Source organism: Anoplophora glabripennis, unplaced genomic scaffold (assembly GCF_000390285.2).
Source record: "Anoplophora glabripennis isolate ALB-LARVAE unplaced genomic scaffold, Agla_2.0 scaffold418, whole genome shotgun sequence".
NCBI classification, from domain to species: Eukaryota; Metazoa; Arthropoda; class Insecta; order Coleoptera; family Cerambycidae; genus Anoplophora; species Anoplophora glabripennis.
In genome coordinates, this window is record NW_019416647.1 from 54,293 (window position 1) to 71,162 (window position 16,870).

The 16,870-nt window shown below is 34.8% G+C and overlaps 1 protein-coding gene across 2 annotated transcripts in view; it reads right to left on the bottom strand.

The window, feature by feature from the left end:
* Window positions 1-1,917: 1,917 nt before the first annotated feature.
* LOC108910095 (fibroblast growth factor receptor homolog 1) overlaps window positions 1,918-16,870 on the bottom strand; it is a 43,299-nt gene continuing 28,346 nt past the window's right edge. The window contains exons 4-12 of one of the 2 annotated variants that reach the window (XM_018714605.1): window positions 15,182-15,569; window positions 7,176-7,333; window positions 6,161-6,308; window positions 5,954-6,080; window positions 5,774-5,897; window positions 5,491-5,722; window positions 5,135-5,436; window positions 4,847-5,084; window positions 1,918-2,765 (exon numbers count right to left, since the gene is read on the bottom strand). In XM_018714605.1, the coding sequence (XP_018570121.1) occupies window positions 2,467-2,765; window positions 4,847-5,084; window positions 5,135-5,436; window positions 5,491-5,722; window positions 5,774-5,897; window positions 5,954-6,080; window positions 6,161-6,308; window positions 7,176-7,333; window positions 15,182-15,569 (2,016 nt within the window). In that variant the 3' untranslated portion in view covers window positions 1,918-2,466. Of the gene's footprint in view, window positions 2,766-4,846; window positions 5,085-5,134; window positions 5,437-5,490; window positions 5,723-5,773; window positions 5,898-5,953; window positions 6,081-6,160; window positions 6,309-7,175; window positions 7,334-11,048; window positions 11,234-15,181; window positions 15,570-16,870 lie in introns of both variants that reach the window. The other variant, XM_018714604.1, reaches the window with a different exon arrangement.

Consider the following 16,870-nt stretch of genomic DNA (forward strand, 5'->3'; position numbering starts at 1 on the left):
TGAACATCAATTTGATAATTTCCCTAACAATTGAAATCATTTAATAGAACTGGTAAGGGTTGTATGTGAAAAGTATATTGATGTGAGAATACATCATGAAGTCAAAATATTTATTTCAGTAAAATCTACGAAAAGACAATTATTTAGAGGACAATAAATATATTTAAATTATTTTGTAGTTATTTAATGACACTAAAATATACTATTTTCTGAATTCCAAATTGAAACATGAATGTTTGTCATAAGATGCAATATAATGTTTAATATGTAATAAAAATATTACTTAATCCGGATCTGTTCAAAATAGGCGTGGTCAGATTACCTCGCACACTCCACTTCCTCGCAATTTGCATTCACTGGTACCCGTACATTGGAATTAGATACAGCCAGTTTAGGTGGTCTATGGTTTTCACAACTTTCGACGTGGATTATCTCAACAACAGTACACCGATGAACTTAATTCGACGTTTGGCAATGAAGCACCATCAAAAACCACTGTATATCGGCGGTACATGGAATTCAATCTGGCCGTTGTTCGTTCACTGACGAATTTCGTAAGGTCATCCAAAATTGGTTGTTGTTCCAGAAAACATTGTTGCTGTGCGTGAACTGACATTTCAAAATCGTCGTGTGACTTATTGTGAGATTGAAGCATCCTTGGGCATTAGCAGGACCAGCAACAATCAATATTGCATGCAAATTTGTTCGCGTTTGACACATAATTGGACAAACGTTCAAAAAAGGGTTCCGGCTTCAAAACACGTCTATAACAGATGACGAATCATGAATCTATGCGTATGCCAGAAAGTCAAAAGCAGTCGACTGTAGGGCTCTTTCAAGATGAGCCAAATCCAGCAATTTGTTCGCTCACGAAGCACTTCTAAGCAAATGGTCGGGTATTTTTTCGGAAAACGGGCAGTTCTGAATGGTACACAACCATTTGTTTGCCAGAAGTCTTCGGCAAAATAAGGGAAATCACCGACAATGCCTGGATAATGCGAGCTCTTACACATCGGCTCAAACAAGAGACTTTTTGAGAACTGAAAAAGTCGAATTGTGAATTATCCGACGAGTCCGCCCCCAGAAAGTCTAGCCCGAGAACAACAAGAATGAGCAGGTCTCAAATTTTCCTGTCAGTAAATAAGATATATGTAGCAGATTTGTGAAACATTTTTGGGGTTTATGGAAAAATACTACCTCTGTAAACCCGCCTACTGGACTATTAACAAGTTAAATAATATCACAGTATGCTGTGATAATATAAAAGCTGCTCTTCTCAAAAGAACGACAATGAACTATTTTTAGACATTCAAATAAATGAAATATTACTGTCCAACAAATTTAAAATAGTAAGATGCTAGCATTTTATATTTTATGTGCATTGAAAAGGAACAAATGTTTCATTATCAAGTAACGTCTACATCACTAGACCGTTTCACTTGCTTTTAAATTTAGATACTTTGTTATCTTTATTACACCTTGCTGTGTGGCACTGACGCTCAACGTTCGCAGTGTACTTTAAGAAAACTACGAGATTTAAAACTGAATATTGCCGTTTGTTAATTACCTCTTTCAATAATTCTTGTTTGTCATGTTTCGTTGGAATTCTCAAAGGTATATTAAAGTCTAAGAATAAAAATAGTACTGAAGCAGAAGCCTGGGGATAAGGAAATAAGATAGACATCAAAATATTTGTTTAACGAAATTTTCTATTAACTTGGGAGATATCGATATCAAAGCAGTGTTTTTGAGGATGCCAAATTTAATTTTCATACAATTTTGTAGCTATCTTGTAGAGGATGCAATATATGGCATCTCGTTATGGCATGTGCAAGTATTTCCACTTCAAAATCCATCGGTTAAAAGGATTCAGGAATTGGATGTAAAACAAACTAAAGTTAATAAAAATCTATTTGTTACAATTAATTATAATATACAGTCTTAACAATTTTTAAATTGCGTTATTTCCAAAACGTGAAAGGTAAAAAGTGAGAGAGAGCTTTATCCTTAAGTTAAATGTTAAAAATTACACTATTGATTTATTGTCTGACAATAAGATTTCTTTGGTGAAACTATAATTAAAAACAAAATACATCCATAAGGTTAATTCCATAACTAAATCTACTTTATGACACAGAATTTCCCTCCGTTCGAATATCATCAATATTTGGTACTACTTCCCACAAAATGACTGTTTTACAGCTTGTCCTTTACACTTTTTGGTACCACTCATGGTAGAATTTCCGTCTGCCACTCTGACCTAATAAATAAACTTAAATGTCACTGAACAAATTACTTTTGACAACTTTGCTTCAATATCCCGTCCACCTCTACATTTGACGGTGTCATTTTGACAGCATCCCACTGACCATAGACATCCAGGGTTACACTTAATACTGACAACGATTTTGCGTACTATGGCTTTCACAAAAGCTTATGACACAAAGCGAACTTATTAAACAACGACTAGCTTATCTGAGGAAACGGGAAATCTTCGTCACAACTGGACTCTTGACTTGATGGTGGAGTGTCGAGTTGTGGAAGGCCTAGATCTAGATATTCTTCGTTAGCTGTGATGGTTAATATCCTATCGAGGTCTTCGACTAACTCGGCAAATACCGGACGCTCGTTTGGTTGATAACTCCAACACTCCCTCATCAACATGTATATTTCCAACGAGCAGCACGGGGGTTTCTCCATCCTGTGGCCGTTCCGTAGCAGTTGGAAAAGCTTTTCGACGCTTGGGACGGAAGGATATGGCGTGCCTGGAAGAGAAAAAAAATTAAAAACACTTATCAACGCAAGTTTGCTTTAGAGACACCATGTTTGTTCTGAATTTTAAAATAATCATTTGTAGACTTTGTTCAGGAATAAAGCTTTGTGCCATCTGCAAATAATGAACATGCACATCCAGGGCAATCACGATGTCATTAATAGAAATTGTGAAGAAGAGCAGGCCCAGAATGGAGCCCTGAGGAACTTTAGCGAATTTCTGTCCGCCTGTGACAAGGTTCGAAATATACTGGTCGTGATACAGTATACTAAGTACAGTTGTACAGATGTACAGCAACCGAAATATTTCTGTAGCCACTCTTTCTAGTCGCCTGATACAATTATTTGAACTTGCCCTTAATACCCAGAAAGCAACACGTTGCATAATAGAAAATATATTGTGTTTTCCTTTGTGACTTATTATTCCTGAAAGGTGTAGAATTATATTTTTCGAAAGATCGGTAAAATTAAAACTACCAGGGAGTATTAAAATGAGAACGCAGTGGAAATCTCACTCCGTACTCGTTTGTCAGTGAAATTAAACAATCCAGATGTGTTAATAATGCAGTCAGCTGAAGTACAGTGGGTCTGGTTTTACATCATGGTACTTCAATAAAGCATGGCATTTAATAATAAACCCGATTGAAAACAAAACTGGGACCGAATGCCACAACAATTAATTACGAAGATGACGAATCCAATCGAAGTCTATTTGTGTCCGACGCATTCCTTCACGATACGGAACTACGTCAAAAGATTGTCCGAGAAAATATTACTGCCAAATTCGTTATTACGTAGCACATTCCAGGACATAGGATGTGTCCCATTTACCTGTTACCTATTCATTATGAAATTTAAATAAACAACTGTTAAGAGAAGAATCAACGTGACAGTGAAAATATTGTTTTCTTTTACCTTTTCACCTTTCCCATTTTAGGTACTGTGCGTAAGATTTATACTTTGGTTTCATAAATACAGGGTTTTTTTTCTAAAAGATAGATAAACTTTCACCGAAGCCTCTAAACTCTAAACTAAACTAAGAAGCCTCTACGGAGAGATGTCGTGATGAATTGATCATACCAGAATTTTTGAAAGTAAGACAACACAAAGAATCCAACAGCGAACGAGCACCTCGCTTCTACTGGCAAAGATCAGAGATGCCAGAAGGTAACTAAAGAAAAAAGAGAAGAGTTCTCTGGAAGTACAATCACGAGTAAATTAGACAGATACACCTAGGGTCTGAAGGACAGAGTGACTACAGAAAAAACATTATACACAGGAAAAGACGTCAAAAACAAGCAGTGGAAGAAGGTTGAAAGACTACCCAAAGAACATCCTAAACAGGTGAGTTTGGACAAGTCATCATTGTAGAACTTAATGATGACTTAGGGATGTACTCACCCAGTCTAATCATCGTCTCTCAAGAAGTAGCAGAAGAAATAAGGTAGAAACCGTCCCAATTTTCTTGCCTTCCAAAGGCCCACAAACTGAACGTACCACTCCAACCAATAATGAATACAGTTGGATCAGGATACTAAAGACCTAGAGGGAAATATAGCACAGCATATCAAAACGCTGGAGATTTTATTGACAAGATCAAGGGGATCCAACTAGATCCAGACATCCATTGTTTGTCTTTATCGAAAACTCATCGCAGAAGGATGAGAATTTATTAGACTTAGGTAAAAACGTGCCTCAGATAGACTTTTTTCCCCTTATAGGAACCAGTTTTGTGAACAAACTGAAGGGGAAGAGTTCATCCTTATCCACAGTTCTGGCAAATATATACATGGTAGCTTTTGAGGGCAATGGACTTAGCAGTTCTAAAGCCAATTCAAATATGTTGACGATCTATCTATTACTTGGCCTTGTGAATATAACAACTTAGAAGGATTTTTGGACCACACTAATAGAATATATCCAGGCATTAGCTTCACCATAAAGTTGAAAGAAAATGATACCCTTCCGTTCCTCGATATCTGGGATCAGTTCACAAACGAAATGAATCTATTAAGTCTAAATTAAGTCTAAACCGATGACATGACAGCTGTAGACGTAATTCAGTATTACTTACCTCCTAAGGTCATAATTTCCCATAAGAGAATTCCATAGGACCAGACATCGGATTGCGTAGTATAGACTCTGTGGAAAAGAGCTTCTGGTGCCATCCATTTCACCGGCAATCTTCCATCTGTGGTCTTTCTGTAGTAGTCGTTGCAGTGGATATCTCTGGCTAGACCAAAATCAGCGATTTTCAAAATATAGTCATCACTGACCAAAACGTTTCTGGCTGCCAAGTCTCTGTGGATACACTAAAAGAAAATAGTGTGTATTGAGATGAAACTAAAAGGAAAATATTTACCCGTCTCGAAGCCAAATATTCCATTCCTCTTGCCACTTGGTAAGCAAAGGACACCAGATCTTTCTGGGTAAGAGTTTTCTTCTCTTTCTTATCACCAACAGCTAACTCGTATCCTGAAGAAGGTCTGTGTTGCCTCAAGAAGTCACGAAGGTTTCCATGTGGAGCATACTCTACAACCACATACAATGGACCGCCCTGTGTACAGCAACCTAGCAGATTTATTATATTTATATGTTTTCCTATCATCTTCATCATTTCCATTTCCGAGACCAAATCCATCATTTCATTATCCGTGTGACCCTCTAAAAATACATTTTTCCGAAATGACTGCAATATACACTAAGTATAAGACGTACCTTTTAACATTTTGACTGCTACAACGCTGGTGCTTCCAGGTTTGAGAAGATTCATAGCTTCGGCTTTCACGACCTTACCAAAAGCACCTTCCCCAAGGTTTTTACCTAGGCAAAGCATATCCCTAGGTATTTCCCAATCGGAGTCCATTGGAAGCTCGTATTCCGAGATGGCGCTGTCTCCTGAATTATTTGCTTGGGATTTTTGTTTTTCAATCTTCACAACTGGCATCAGCTGGAAGAAGAAACGTTTAAAAAGCATTTAATGGGTTTAGCGTATGCTTACCAAGGGTTCAGAGACATTTTCAGAAGCGTTCGTCATTTTTTCGATAATAACTTTTTTGGTCCATTGAGTTGTTTTGATGGCAGCTCTAGCTGTCTCTACAGCTATCATCTTCTCTCTTTTTTCACTAAAATTTAATAATGTCAATATTTTCGTGTCTCTGATGGATCGTTTGTAATTTACCGTTTAATTTTCTGTCTAAAGTGTATGCACATAAAGGTTATGACAGAAATCACTATGACTGCTCCTATGGCAGCTACTATTCCTATAGTAAAGAAGTTCGTAGGTTCATCGTTAAAACCTAAAATATCTAAAAACAAAAATTTATTGGCATTTTATCCTTGCAAGGACTGGGATTGTAGTAAGAAAGTAGTATTTCGATTCACTTACCAGGTTCCTTGTCCACGACTTGTAGATAGGCCTTAGACATGGTAGTACCAAGGCTGTTGGAAGCAAAACAAGCATACCATCCCTCGTCTTCGTGTGTCACATTGGTAATTTGATACGTTTCACTATTTGTATTGAGGGCGTTATTATTCTAGTAGTTAAAAAAGTATGCTAAATATAAATGTATGTAAGAACTTTAAGGAAGGAGTAACGAACATGCAGGATATCCGGAATTTAAATTATACTGTTTCGAATTTGAAAATATAAATAAACCCGATTACTTAAAGTGGTGCGTCCACTCTATTTTTGCCTTATCTGAAACGACGGCTTGGAAATAGAATTAATTCGAGTACTAGATGTAAGGAAGTAACTTCAATTCCCAATACAAATAAATGGTTTTTCTACCCCAGCGCATAAAAGAATAATTTTACGCATATTGTATAGTGCGTAATTAAACTTTTTGGTATTAGTGTTTTAGGCATTAGTGCGTAAAATTAATTCTTCTACGCATTAGAGTATAAGACAGCTTATGATTAAAAAAATATCCAACAGTTTCAGATCAAGGCAGATAACATGGACATACCACCTTTTTAGGTATAGATTTTTATAAAAATTATGAGTACTACTCTAACATACGTTACGTTTGAATTTAGCACACTCATGCAATTGGCATTTATCAACTAAACAATTTGTATACAGGGTAATCCACAAATACGACATTCTTTCGCATCTATTATGTCATCACAATTTTGTTTTTTATAAGTTCTTTAATTCTTCGTAATTTTAACACCGCTGTAAATTAGATTCTAATTCTTACAGTATAGAACAAAACGAAAAAATGCCGTACGATTATAATCAAAAATATATTTCTGGATCACTGAAGTCATATATGTCATCTGTTAATTTTTTTATTTCAGGCGATACAATTTCAATGATGCAGAGTGGCTACGAAAGGGATCGTCAAAGACAGAAACATGCTGGTTTCGGGTGAGTTTTGATTAAAACAAATTAGGGATACCTGAAGCACTTGGGTATGACTTTCGTTGAAAAATCTAGTCCACATTATATGCGGGTGTAAGTCAGAGACAAATTTGCAGGTCATATTATGGTTAACACCCACTGATACCGTAGTATTTTCCAGTTCGCTTGTTAATATGGGCTTGTTGTGGTACCTCTCTAGAAATTAAACAATAACAAATGCCGTCACCACATAAAATCATTATTATTGTAACACAAGAATAGCGGAGAACCTAGATCCGAAAACCTTCACCTTTACCAAAGCCTTACCACCACCGAAACCCAAGCGAAAAAACAGAACAATACAACCCACTCAACAACTGAAACGCTAGCTGTTGAAATTAATGTAATTTGTTAAAACGTCTTGACATCTTAATTGGGTATATACCGGGTGGCTCTAAAAAACCAAAACAGCCACACAAATTAAAAAATCAAACCCTAGAGAGCCACATATCATTTTCGAAGGAATTCGATGCGCTGAACATGATCCTGTAGTTCCACGACAAATTTCGGAGAAAAGTGAATTTTATAGTGGTCCAAATATGGGTCAAAACTGTTTTTTCCTAAATTTTGTCCAAATATATCATTTTCGTAGTATTTTGAGGCGCTGAACACGATGCTGTTAGTAAAATTTACCCGTGACCTCGACATTTCTCAGATAATCTATTATTTGCGTGAAAACTAGCCCAAATATAGGGTGTTAATGATAAGTTTTGTCAAACTTTAATGGCGTATTCTACTGATGAAAATAATCAACTTTTGCCCTGTAAAATTTTTTATAGGACGCTTCCCTACGGAGATACAGGGTGTTAAATGTTTTAAACATTTATATGATTTTTGCTGTAACTTCACTGGCATAAAAGATTGAGTGATAAAATTTGGGGGATGACATTTTTTTGTAGGGACTATTTTTTCATAGATAACTTATTCCAAAATACACTCCAGTTGCGTAGTTATTGGGGAGTAGGGGACCTTTTTTGAAAAAAAATCGTACGCCACTGGTTATTTAAATAATTTTAAATGTTTTTAAAATGTACAATCAATTTGTGGCAATAAAATATTCTTGTAAAGTATTCGTAAAATTCACTGGTCTTTAGATAATTGGGAAATCAAATAAGAAGATTCTTAAGTACCTACGTTGCTATTTATCATTTTCTATTGATTACTAAATGTGTAACAATAAATTCAATACCTAATATTTTTGAGAGGTTTCAAAACACTATACAACGCCACTGTTTTGTGTGTTGCAGAATGTTATTTTTCATATAACTAAAAACAGATTTTAATTAAAAAAAAGATGGTATTCAATTATACAAATGTTGAATTAGCCCTATTAGCAAATATACTTTTTACATACGGTAGAGCGAATGGCAATGCTAGACAAGCCGAACGACTTTATAGACAGACTTTTCTAAATCGACGTTGTCCAACAAAGAATACTTTTTCAAGCGTTCACCGTCGAGCTCCTGAAACTTCATGTTTGTCGCTACCAAAACATTGAGCAAGAGAAAGACCTGTTCCTACAGTTCATTTGGAAAACAAAATTTTGGAATCTGTAGATGAAGACCCATCTACCAGTACCAGACAGATATCAACAGATTTGGGTGTAGCACATGTAACAATCTGGAACTTCTTACGTGAGCAGCAATGACGCATTAAATGAAAATGACTGTCAACCGAGAATTGAATTTTGTCAGTGGTTTTTACAACAATGCGAACAGCCTGATTTTCAGTTATTAATATTATTTACTGATAATGCGAAATTTACAAGGAAAACCATTTCGAATTGTCATCATAATAACCACCAATGGGTGGGATGTGGGCGATTATTTGATTGCTCCCTACTTTTTACCCAAAACGATCGATGGAAGAACTCATCAAAGGTTCTTACAAGAAGAATTACTACCACTTCTAGAAGAAGTGTCATTGAGTTTACGTCAATTATTGTGGTATATGCATGATGGGGCGCCACCTCATTAAAGCCTTACCCTTAGACAGTTGCTGAATAATTAATATTCTAATCACTGGATTGGTAGAGGAGGACCCATTGCTTGACCGGCTGCTCATTCGCCCGACCTGAATCCTTGGATTACTTTTTTTGAGGTTAACGTATAACTATGGTATATCATACTCCAGTGCCCAATGTAGAAGTACTTCGACAGCGCATTGTAGAGGGTTTCGCAACCCGGCGTGTAAGACGATCAATGCGGAGACACTACGCAGCATACATAGCATCCCAAGGACAGTATTTTGAACATTTCTTGTGATGTTGTATAGTGTTTTGAAATCTCTCAAAAATATTAGGTATTGAAGTTATTGTTACACATTTAGCAATCAATAGAAAATGGTAAATAGCAACGTAGGTACTTATTTGATTTCACAATTATCTAAAGACCAGTCAATTTTACGAATACTTTACAACGCTTTATTGCCACAAATTAATTGTACATTTTAAAAACATTTCAAATTATTTAGAAAACAGTGGCGTACGATTTTTCTTTCAAAAAAGGTCCCCAACTCCCCCAATAACTACGCCACTGGACTGTATTTTGGAATAAGTTATCCATGAAAAAATAGTCCCTTTTTATAGGGCAAAACTTGGTTATTTTCATCGGTAGAATACGCCATTAAAGTTTGGCAAAACTTATCAACTGTATGGGTCAAAACTAGTTTTTTCCTCCTTTTTGTTCATTTTCGTAACATTTCGAGACGCTGAATACGACGCCAGTAGTAAAATTTACCCATGACCTCAATATTTTTCAGAAAATCTACTATTTGGGTGAAAACTGACACAAATATGGATCAAAACTAATTTTTTTCCTAAATTTTGGCCAAGTATATCATTTTCGTAGTATTTTGGCCCAAATTTTCTGAGAAATATCGAAGTCATTAGTAAATTTTACTAACGGTATTGTATTGCGCCTCGAAACACTACGAAAATGATATATTTGAACACAGTCTAGAAGAAAATCAGTTTTGACCCATATTGGGGCCAGTTTTCACACAAATAGTGGATTTTCTGAGAAATATCGAGGTCATGGATAAATTTTACCAATGGCATCGTGTTCAGCGCCTCAAAATACTACGAATAAGAAATATTTGGATAAAATTTAGGAAAAAATCAATTTTGGACCTGTTTCAACCAAAAATTTCACTTTTTTCCGAATTTTGACTACAGGATCTTGTTCAGCGCATCGAATTCCTTCGGAAATGATATGTGGCTCTCTTGGGTTTGGATTTTTTTTGAGTGTCTGTGTTACCAATTGTTTTTTTCAAATGGGACGATATTTACAAAGTTGGAAGTCCAGAAAACACGATTGACAAATATTATTTCCAAATAGAATACTTTTTGATACCTACAGACGAGAAACATTTTTATTACAAGCCACGTCACCAGTAATTTCGTTTGAAATAGTAATTTTACTCGGCGTTGGCAATTACATTTTTGTAAAATAAAAAATTATTATTATAACAAAATCGAGGATAAAACACACTGTGCAGATCGACCAGAGAATTTTTCATGACGATGATTTTTAGTTGGCAATGCCAATCGTGCAGTGTGTATTGCCTATGCTCGGCGGTCACGTGGCTTGCTATCATTTATGAATTATTTAATTATTACTGTACTTATGGTACAAATTATTTAAAAGAAGTGACACTCTCCAGTCTTAAGGTAGGCTTAAAATGTGGTTAAAAAATGGCGGTATAATTTGCCGCATTTTTTACAAGACACTCGGTATAATCTTTCTTAAAGGTTTTTTTAGGATAACAGGATTATACATGAATTTCGCGCTTCCATTGTTGAGTCGATGTGTTGATATTAAATTTAAATACGTTGTTTTTATTGTTCTGAATTTCCACCATGTTGAAATACCTCTAATATCCATGTATTATTGGTGTAGTTGTAACTTTCGGAATTATTAGGAAGTCGTATCCATTGTATGAATGGCTCGAGATCGACAATTATTTGAGGACATTGAAAAATCGCCGTTTGATTTTCCACAACTGTTAAGTTTTGGGGATATCCTTCTTTTATGTACGGTTTTGACGGATAACGCTCTGTTTTCGGGAGAAATAAAAATAAACACCTTAATCATAACAAAATACGATAACAGTAAAAAGATGTAAATACGTCGAGCTTTGGTTGGTTTTGTAGTAAATATTGACGATATATTTTGCGAGGAACGTTAAAATTTAAATTGTATTTTGGATTACGCGCCAAAGAAACTAAGAAAATGCCAAGTTTAGTTTTCAGTCGCTCAGTTAGATTGAAGAGGTATATTCGAGTGTAAAGCTTATGACAGCTAGATCTGTATGTTATAGATATGGACTACAAAGATACACTCTAGGTTTTAGAAAAAAATCGATTTTTGCCCTTTCGTAAATTACAGTATTTCTGCTTGTGCTTATACAGGGTGTCCCATAATTAGTGTGCAATACTTTAACAGCGGATTCTACAATCAAAAATAAGATCATTTTTTCCTATAAACTAGTTTCGAAAAATGCTTCCTAAGAGGCCTCAGGAGATCATATTTTTTAAAATATTTCCAAGACCAGTTAACGTATCATTATGAATTTTGGTATGTTGGACACTCGATGAATGTTCTAACGAACTACACGAAAACTGTTTAAAAATTTTAGTCAGAGGTGTCTCAGGCAGGGGGGCTGACGGGTAAAATTCGCCCCCAATTTTTTGCACGTCAATATTTTCAAATTTAAACGTCAAACAATGATAGACATGAGTTTTTCACAAAAAAAAGTACTCTTGTTTTACTTCGATAAAATACTTCGTTTTCGAGAAAAATCGATTTTAAAGTTTTATTACATAATCTCAAGAATTGAAATGGATTACATGAATAGGTAGGTAGGCCATGAAAACAAACGTTTGTTTACTTGAATTAATTTGACAGATTATTAAACTAAAATTTATGCTTTCACTTTACGGTGCTGTATTGGATACTAAGTAAAATCTAAAGAAAAAATGCAGAATTTTAATAATAATTTTAATAAACATTCATTTTGTGTATGGATTTTGTAATGGGAGAGCACTAGCGGCACCAAGAGAATACCAACGGAAATACCAGAATCGGTGGCAACCTGGTCTAAATGTAAACATCAAACGATGATAGACATGGGGTTTTTACAAAAATATGGACTCTAGATTTACATCGATAAAATGCTTCGTTTTCGAAAAATAACTATTTAGATTTAGAAGTAATTTCTTCATTTCAAAACAAATTTAGAAACCATTCTTGCATCTCTCAAATCACAAACCGTTTGTAGACTGTTGGCATCCGTACATGCGTAGTAGAAATCATTTGCAAACTATCAGTAATTTACTACAGAAACAAATCTGATAGGTATGATATATGACTGAAGTTTTGTAATAAATCAGATAACAAAGAAATTATTAAAAACTAAATAACACGTTACAATAATTGCTCAAAATAATTGCAATTTAGTTCAATGCACAGCATAGTTCTACGCAAGGACATTTAAATAAAGGGGACTTATTTATTTACATTTCTACATGAAGCCTGCTCTATTCACAGTCTAATTGCATCATTGTTGTCAGCTGTATAATTATACTGGAAATGTACTTAATATTTTTATCGCAATTTTCATCACAATTGTGAAAATTATTATTATAAGATAGTTTTATTAAGTTATGCATACAATATTGTTAAATTCTGTACATATTAAACTATTTTTCATTTTTCATATTTGCCATGTTTGAAGACTTGGCAACTACGCAATAATTTGTAGCGTGTTCCTCGTTCGTTCTGCCGTGGTTGGCAGAATATGGCGTCTCTTGTTAGAAAATAGTTGTGATTTTAGTAAGTGAAACGTGATTAGTGTTTATACATGTATTTTGGATAAACTTTTAAGGTGTGAATATGGTTAGACAGTGCAGAATTTGTAAGAAATTGGATTATAAACATCCACATCAGCTATCCTTCCACAGGTAAGCGTGCTTGAAGGTGACTTTGGAATGTATATGCAACTGTGGCCATTGTCGTGCGTGTGGGTAACTTTTATTTGAATAACGGTAAAATTTTATAAAACTGACTTGGTATTTTTTTAAAATTTTTGCTGAAATAGTAAGAAAACAATAATATGAACCACGTTTGGCCATTAAAATCAAAGGAAAATGCTGCACCACAAATAAGTTACAGACATTATTTATATTTAATATATTTATAGGTATTTCAATGTTATCCCTTATACCCAACATTACAAATTTTAATCATTCATCATTTTCATTTTCCTCTACGACAAAAACCTTTTCAAAAATATATTTACAATTTTACTAAATGCACGAGCATAAAAACTGAATAAATACAACAGCAAAAATATGGTGGTGGTTCACTTATACATAAAAATACCGAAGATGCAATCAACTGAAAGTTGCATTCATTCAACCATTTGATGTTCTCCTTTGGGAATATATTTTTATGTCTCACTGAAAATTTGCCTCAGTATTCTAAAAGTGAAATGTGAACGTTTTTAGGATGCTTGGGGATGGTGCAACAAGAAAGAAATGGTTACAGTTATTGGGATTCCAAGAAGTTATAAAAATATTATATATATTTATTATAAAAATACTGAGTAGCTGTTGAAATATATTGACTTAGGACTATAAAATATTTTATTTTGACCCATCCAAAATGTACGACATTGGAGATGTAATCGCGCGCATCAGTTGGATGAAAATAAAGCCCTCTGCTTTCCCCTTGTCTAGCTTCACCCAACATATGAGATAGACTGTGACATGCATAGTCCCCTTTATTTAAATGTCCTTGGTTCTACGCCTTATTCCATGAGAAGCACGAAGAATTTCAAATTTATTGTTGCTTAGCATATTACAGGCCAAATTTATTTTTTCTAATAATCCTTCTCTGGTATCTATTTCGGTGTTATAAACGATACTATTTAAATGTCCCCATAAGTAATAATCTTGAGGACTAAGGTCAGGTGATCAAGGTGGCCAGGTAATGGGACCGCTTGGTCCAATCCACCTTTCCGGAAAATATTCGTTCAACCAGATTTTCACATTCCTACTATTATGAGCTGGAGCTCCATTGTTCTGAAAGTACATGTTTCCCCTAATATTCAGAGGTACATCTTCCAATAAATTAAACAATTCACTTTGTAAAAAATGTAAATAAACTTCACCGTTTAGCCGATTTGGAATTTCAATAGGTCCAATTCATTTGTTACCGATAATCCCCGCCCATTGATTAACTGAAAACCTGTGTTGGAAATTATTACGCCGAACTACCTTCGGATTGTCATTAGCCCAATAGTGGATATTGTGAAAATTAAGAGCTCCATTTCTGGTGAAAGTCGCCTCATCGGTCCAGAGAATTAATGGAAGCAAGTTTTCATTATTAATGACGCCTTTTTTAATTTTTTCTTTAAATTAAAATCAATACAGCACCGTAAAGTGAAAGCAAACATTTGAGTTTAATAATCTGTCAAATTAATTAAAAAAAACTTTTTTTTGACCTAACCTATTCATGTAATCCTTTTCCATTCTTGAGATTATGTAATAAAACTTTAAAATCGATTTTTCTCGAAAACGAACCATTTTATCGAAGTAAATCAAGAGTACATTTATTTGTGAAAAACTCATATCTGTCATAGTTTGATGTTTAAATTTGAAAATATTGACAAGCAAAAATTTGGGGGCACATTTTACCCGGGAGCCGCACGCCTGACAGCCCTGAAAATTTTTAAACAGTTCCAACATACCAAAATTCATAATGATACGTTAACTGGTCTTGGAAATATTTTGGAAAATATGATCTCCTGATTCTCTCTATTCTAGGGGAGCGTAGCTCCCTTAGGAATCATTTTTCGACCCTTGTTTATAGGAAAAAATAATCTTATTTTTGATCGTAGAATCTACTGCTGAAGTATTGCACACTAATTATGGGACACCCTGTATAACAAATCGTGATTGAAATTTGAACGTCCCTCGTAGCTATTACAGATGATGCTTACCAACGACGTCCACAATAAAGGTGAAATTAATGCAACCAACAACGTTACACACAACGCAAGTGTAATTTCCTTTGTCGTTCGTGACAGTGTCCTCCAGGGTCAAAGACCAATGATTAATTTTTATTTCCCCCAGTTCCCTTTTGGGTGGTGACCTGTCATCTCTGTACCATGTAATATTGGGTGGTGGAATACCCCCAGCCTTACAGGTCAACCTGACCATGTTCCCCGCCGGTTTGACCACCAGTTTTTGCATCTTTTTGGTGAAGTGAGGGGCTTCGAATATGGTCAAGTTGTATTTTTTGACGACGAAAGATTCGTTCGTGAAACAACCGTAAATGCCTTTGTCTTGGGCGGTCACTGGTCGGAATTCATACGAATCTGAATCCGCCTGGAAAATACAAGCTGGTCATGAAACATCCGTGTCTGACTACATACTCCAAATTTCATTTTTTTTTGGTGAACTTTGTTTCACATTATTTACTTCAAACCGTACCTTGTTCATGTTCACATTAATTGTTTACACTTTTTTTTAACGCCCTGTATATAGATATTTTTCTCACGTTCATAAATTATCCCTTTGGAAAGGAAAAAGTTAAAATATTGGTAAAAAGAAAGTCTTTAATATACAGGCTGATTCAAAATTCACTACAAAGAATTTAGGGGCATATTTTTATGGTCAAAATAAGACTTTTGTTTCCTATGAACGTAGGTCCACAAATGCATAGTTTTCGATATACAGACTGTTAAAGTTTTTTATTTTGTTCGATTTTTTAGGAATAATTTCCAAACAGATTTGAATATTGGCATAAAACTTGGAGTACGGGGATTTTTTAGGATCCTAAATTTAAATATGTCATTGTTAATGACGTTGCTTGTAGAAGGCGCTATCTATAAGGGTACGCTTAAATTACATTGGACTATACTCGACGGCCAAAATTATAGATAGTGATTCATCGCTAGCTCTTGGACTAGTAAGGGGGATGAAGCGTGCCGGGAACGAAAATCCATTGGCGTGTCTGCGTAAAAGGCAACAAGATATAGAAAATATTGAAAAAACATAATAAAACATAACATCTAATATTTTTTATGGTTTGCTATAACCGGCTCTTTGATCAGTTTTAATTATTACAGCATTTTAAAACGTCCCAGTTGTGTTTTTTTAATTTATGAATTTATTATTGCCATGGAATTAGACCCCTCGTCTACGCTTATGCTATGACGTTTCTCAGGACGGGCAAATCAAGTCAATCAAATTCAAGATACTTGCTTAACTGGTTAGATGGTAAATGAAAATTTAAAAATTTTTCACCGTAAATAATTAATAAAATTTGAAAATATGCATTTAACATTTCATTAGCCAATATCTCGAAAACGGTTGGCTGAGGAATTTCGACCAAGTATACCATTTTTGCATAAAATTGATAGGGGAATAAATCATAAATAAACGCATTAATACGAAACGTCAAGGTACAGGGTAGTAAAAAGTCAGGGCCAATTTAATTCAAACGTACCCTTATAGGTGGCGCCCTCTACAAGCAGCGTCAAAAGCAATAACATATTTAAATTTATCATCCTAAAACACTCCCGTACCACAAGTTTTATGCCAACATTCAAATCTGTTTGGAAATTATTCCTAAAAATCGAACAAAATAAAAAACTTTAACGCCCTGTATATAACTAAGCATTTGT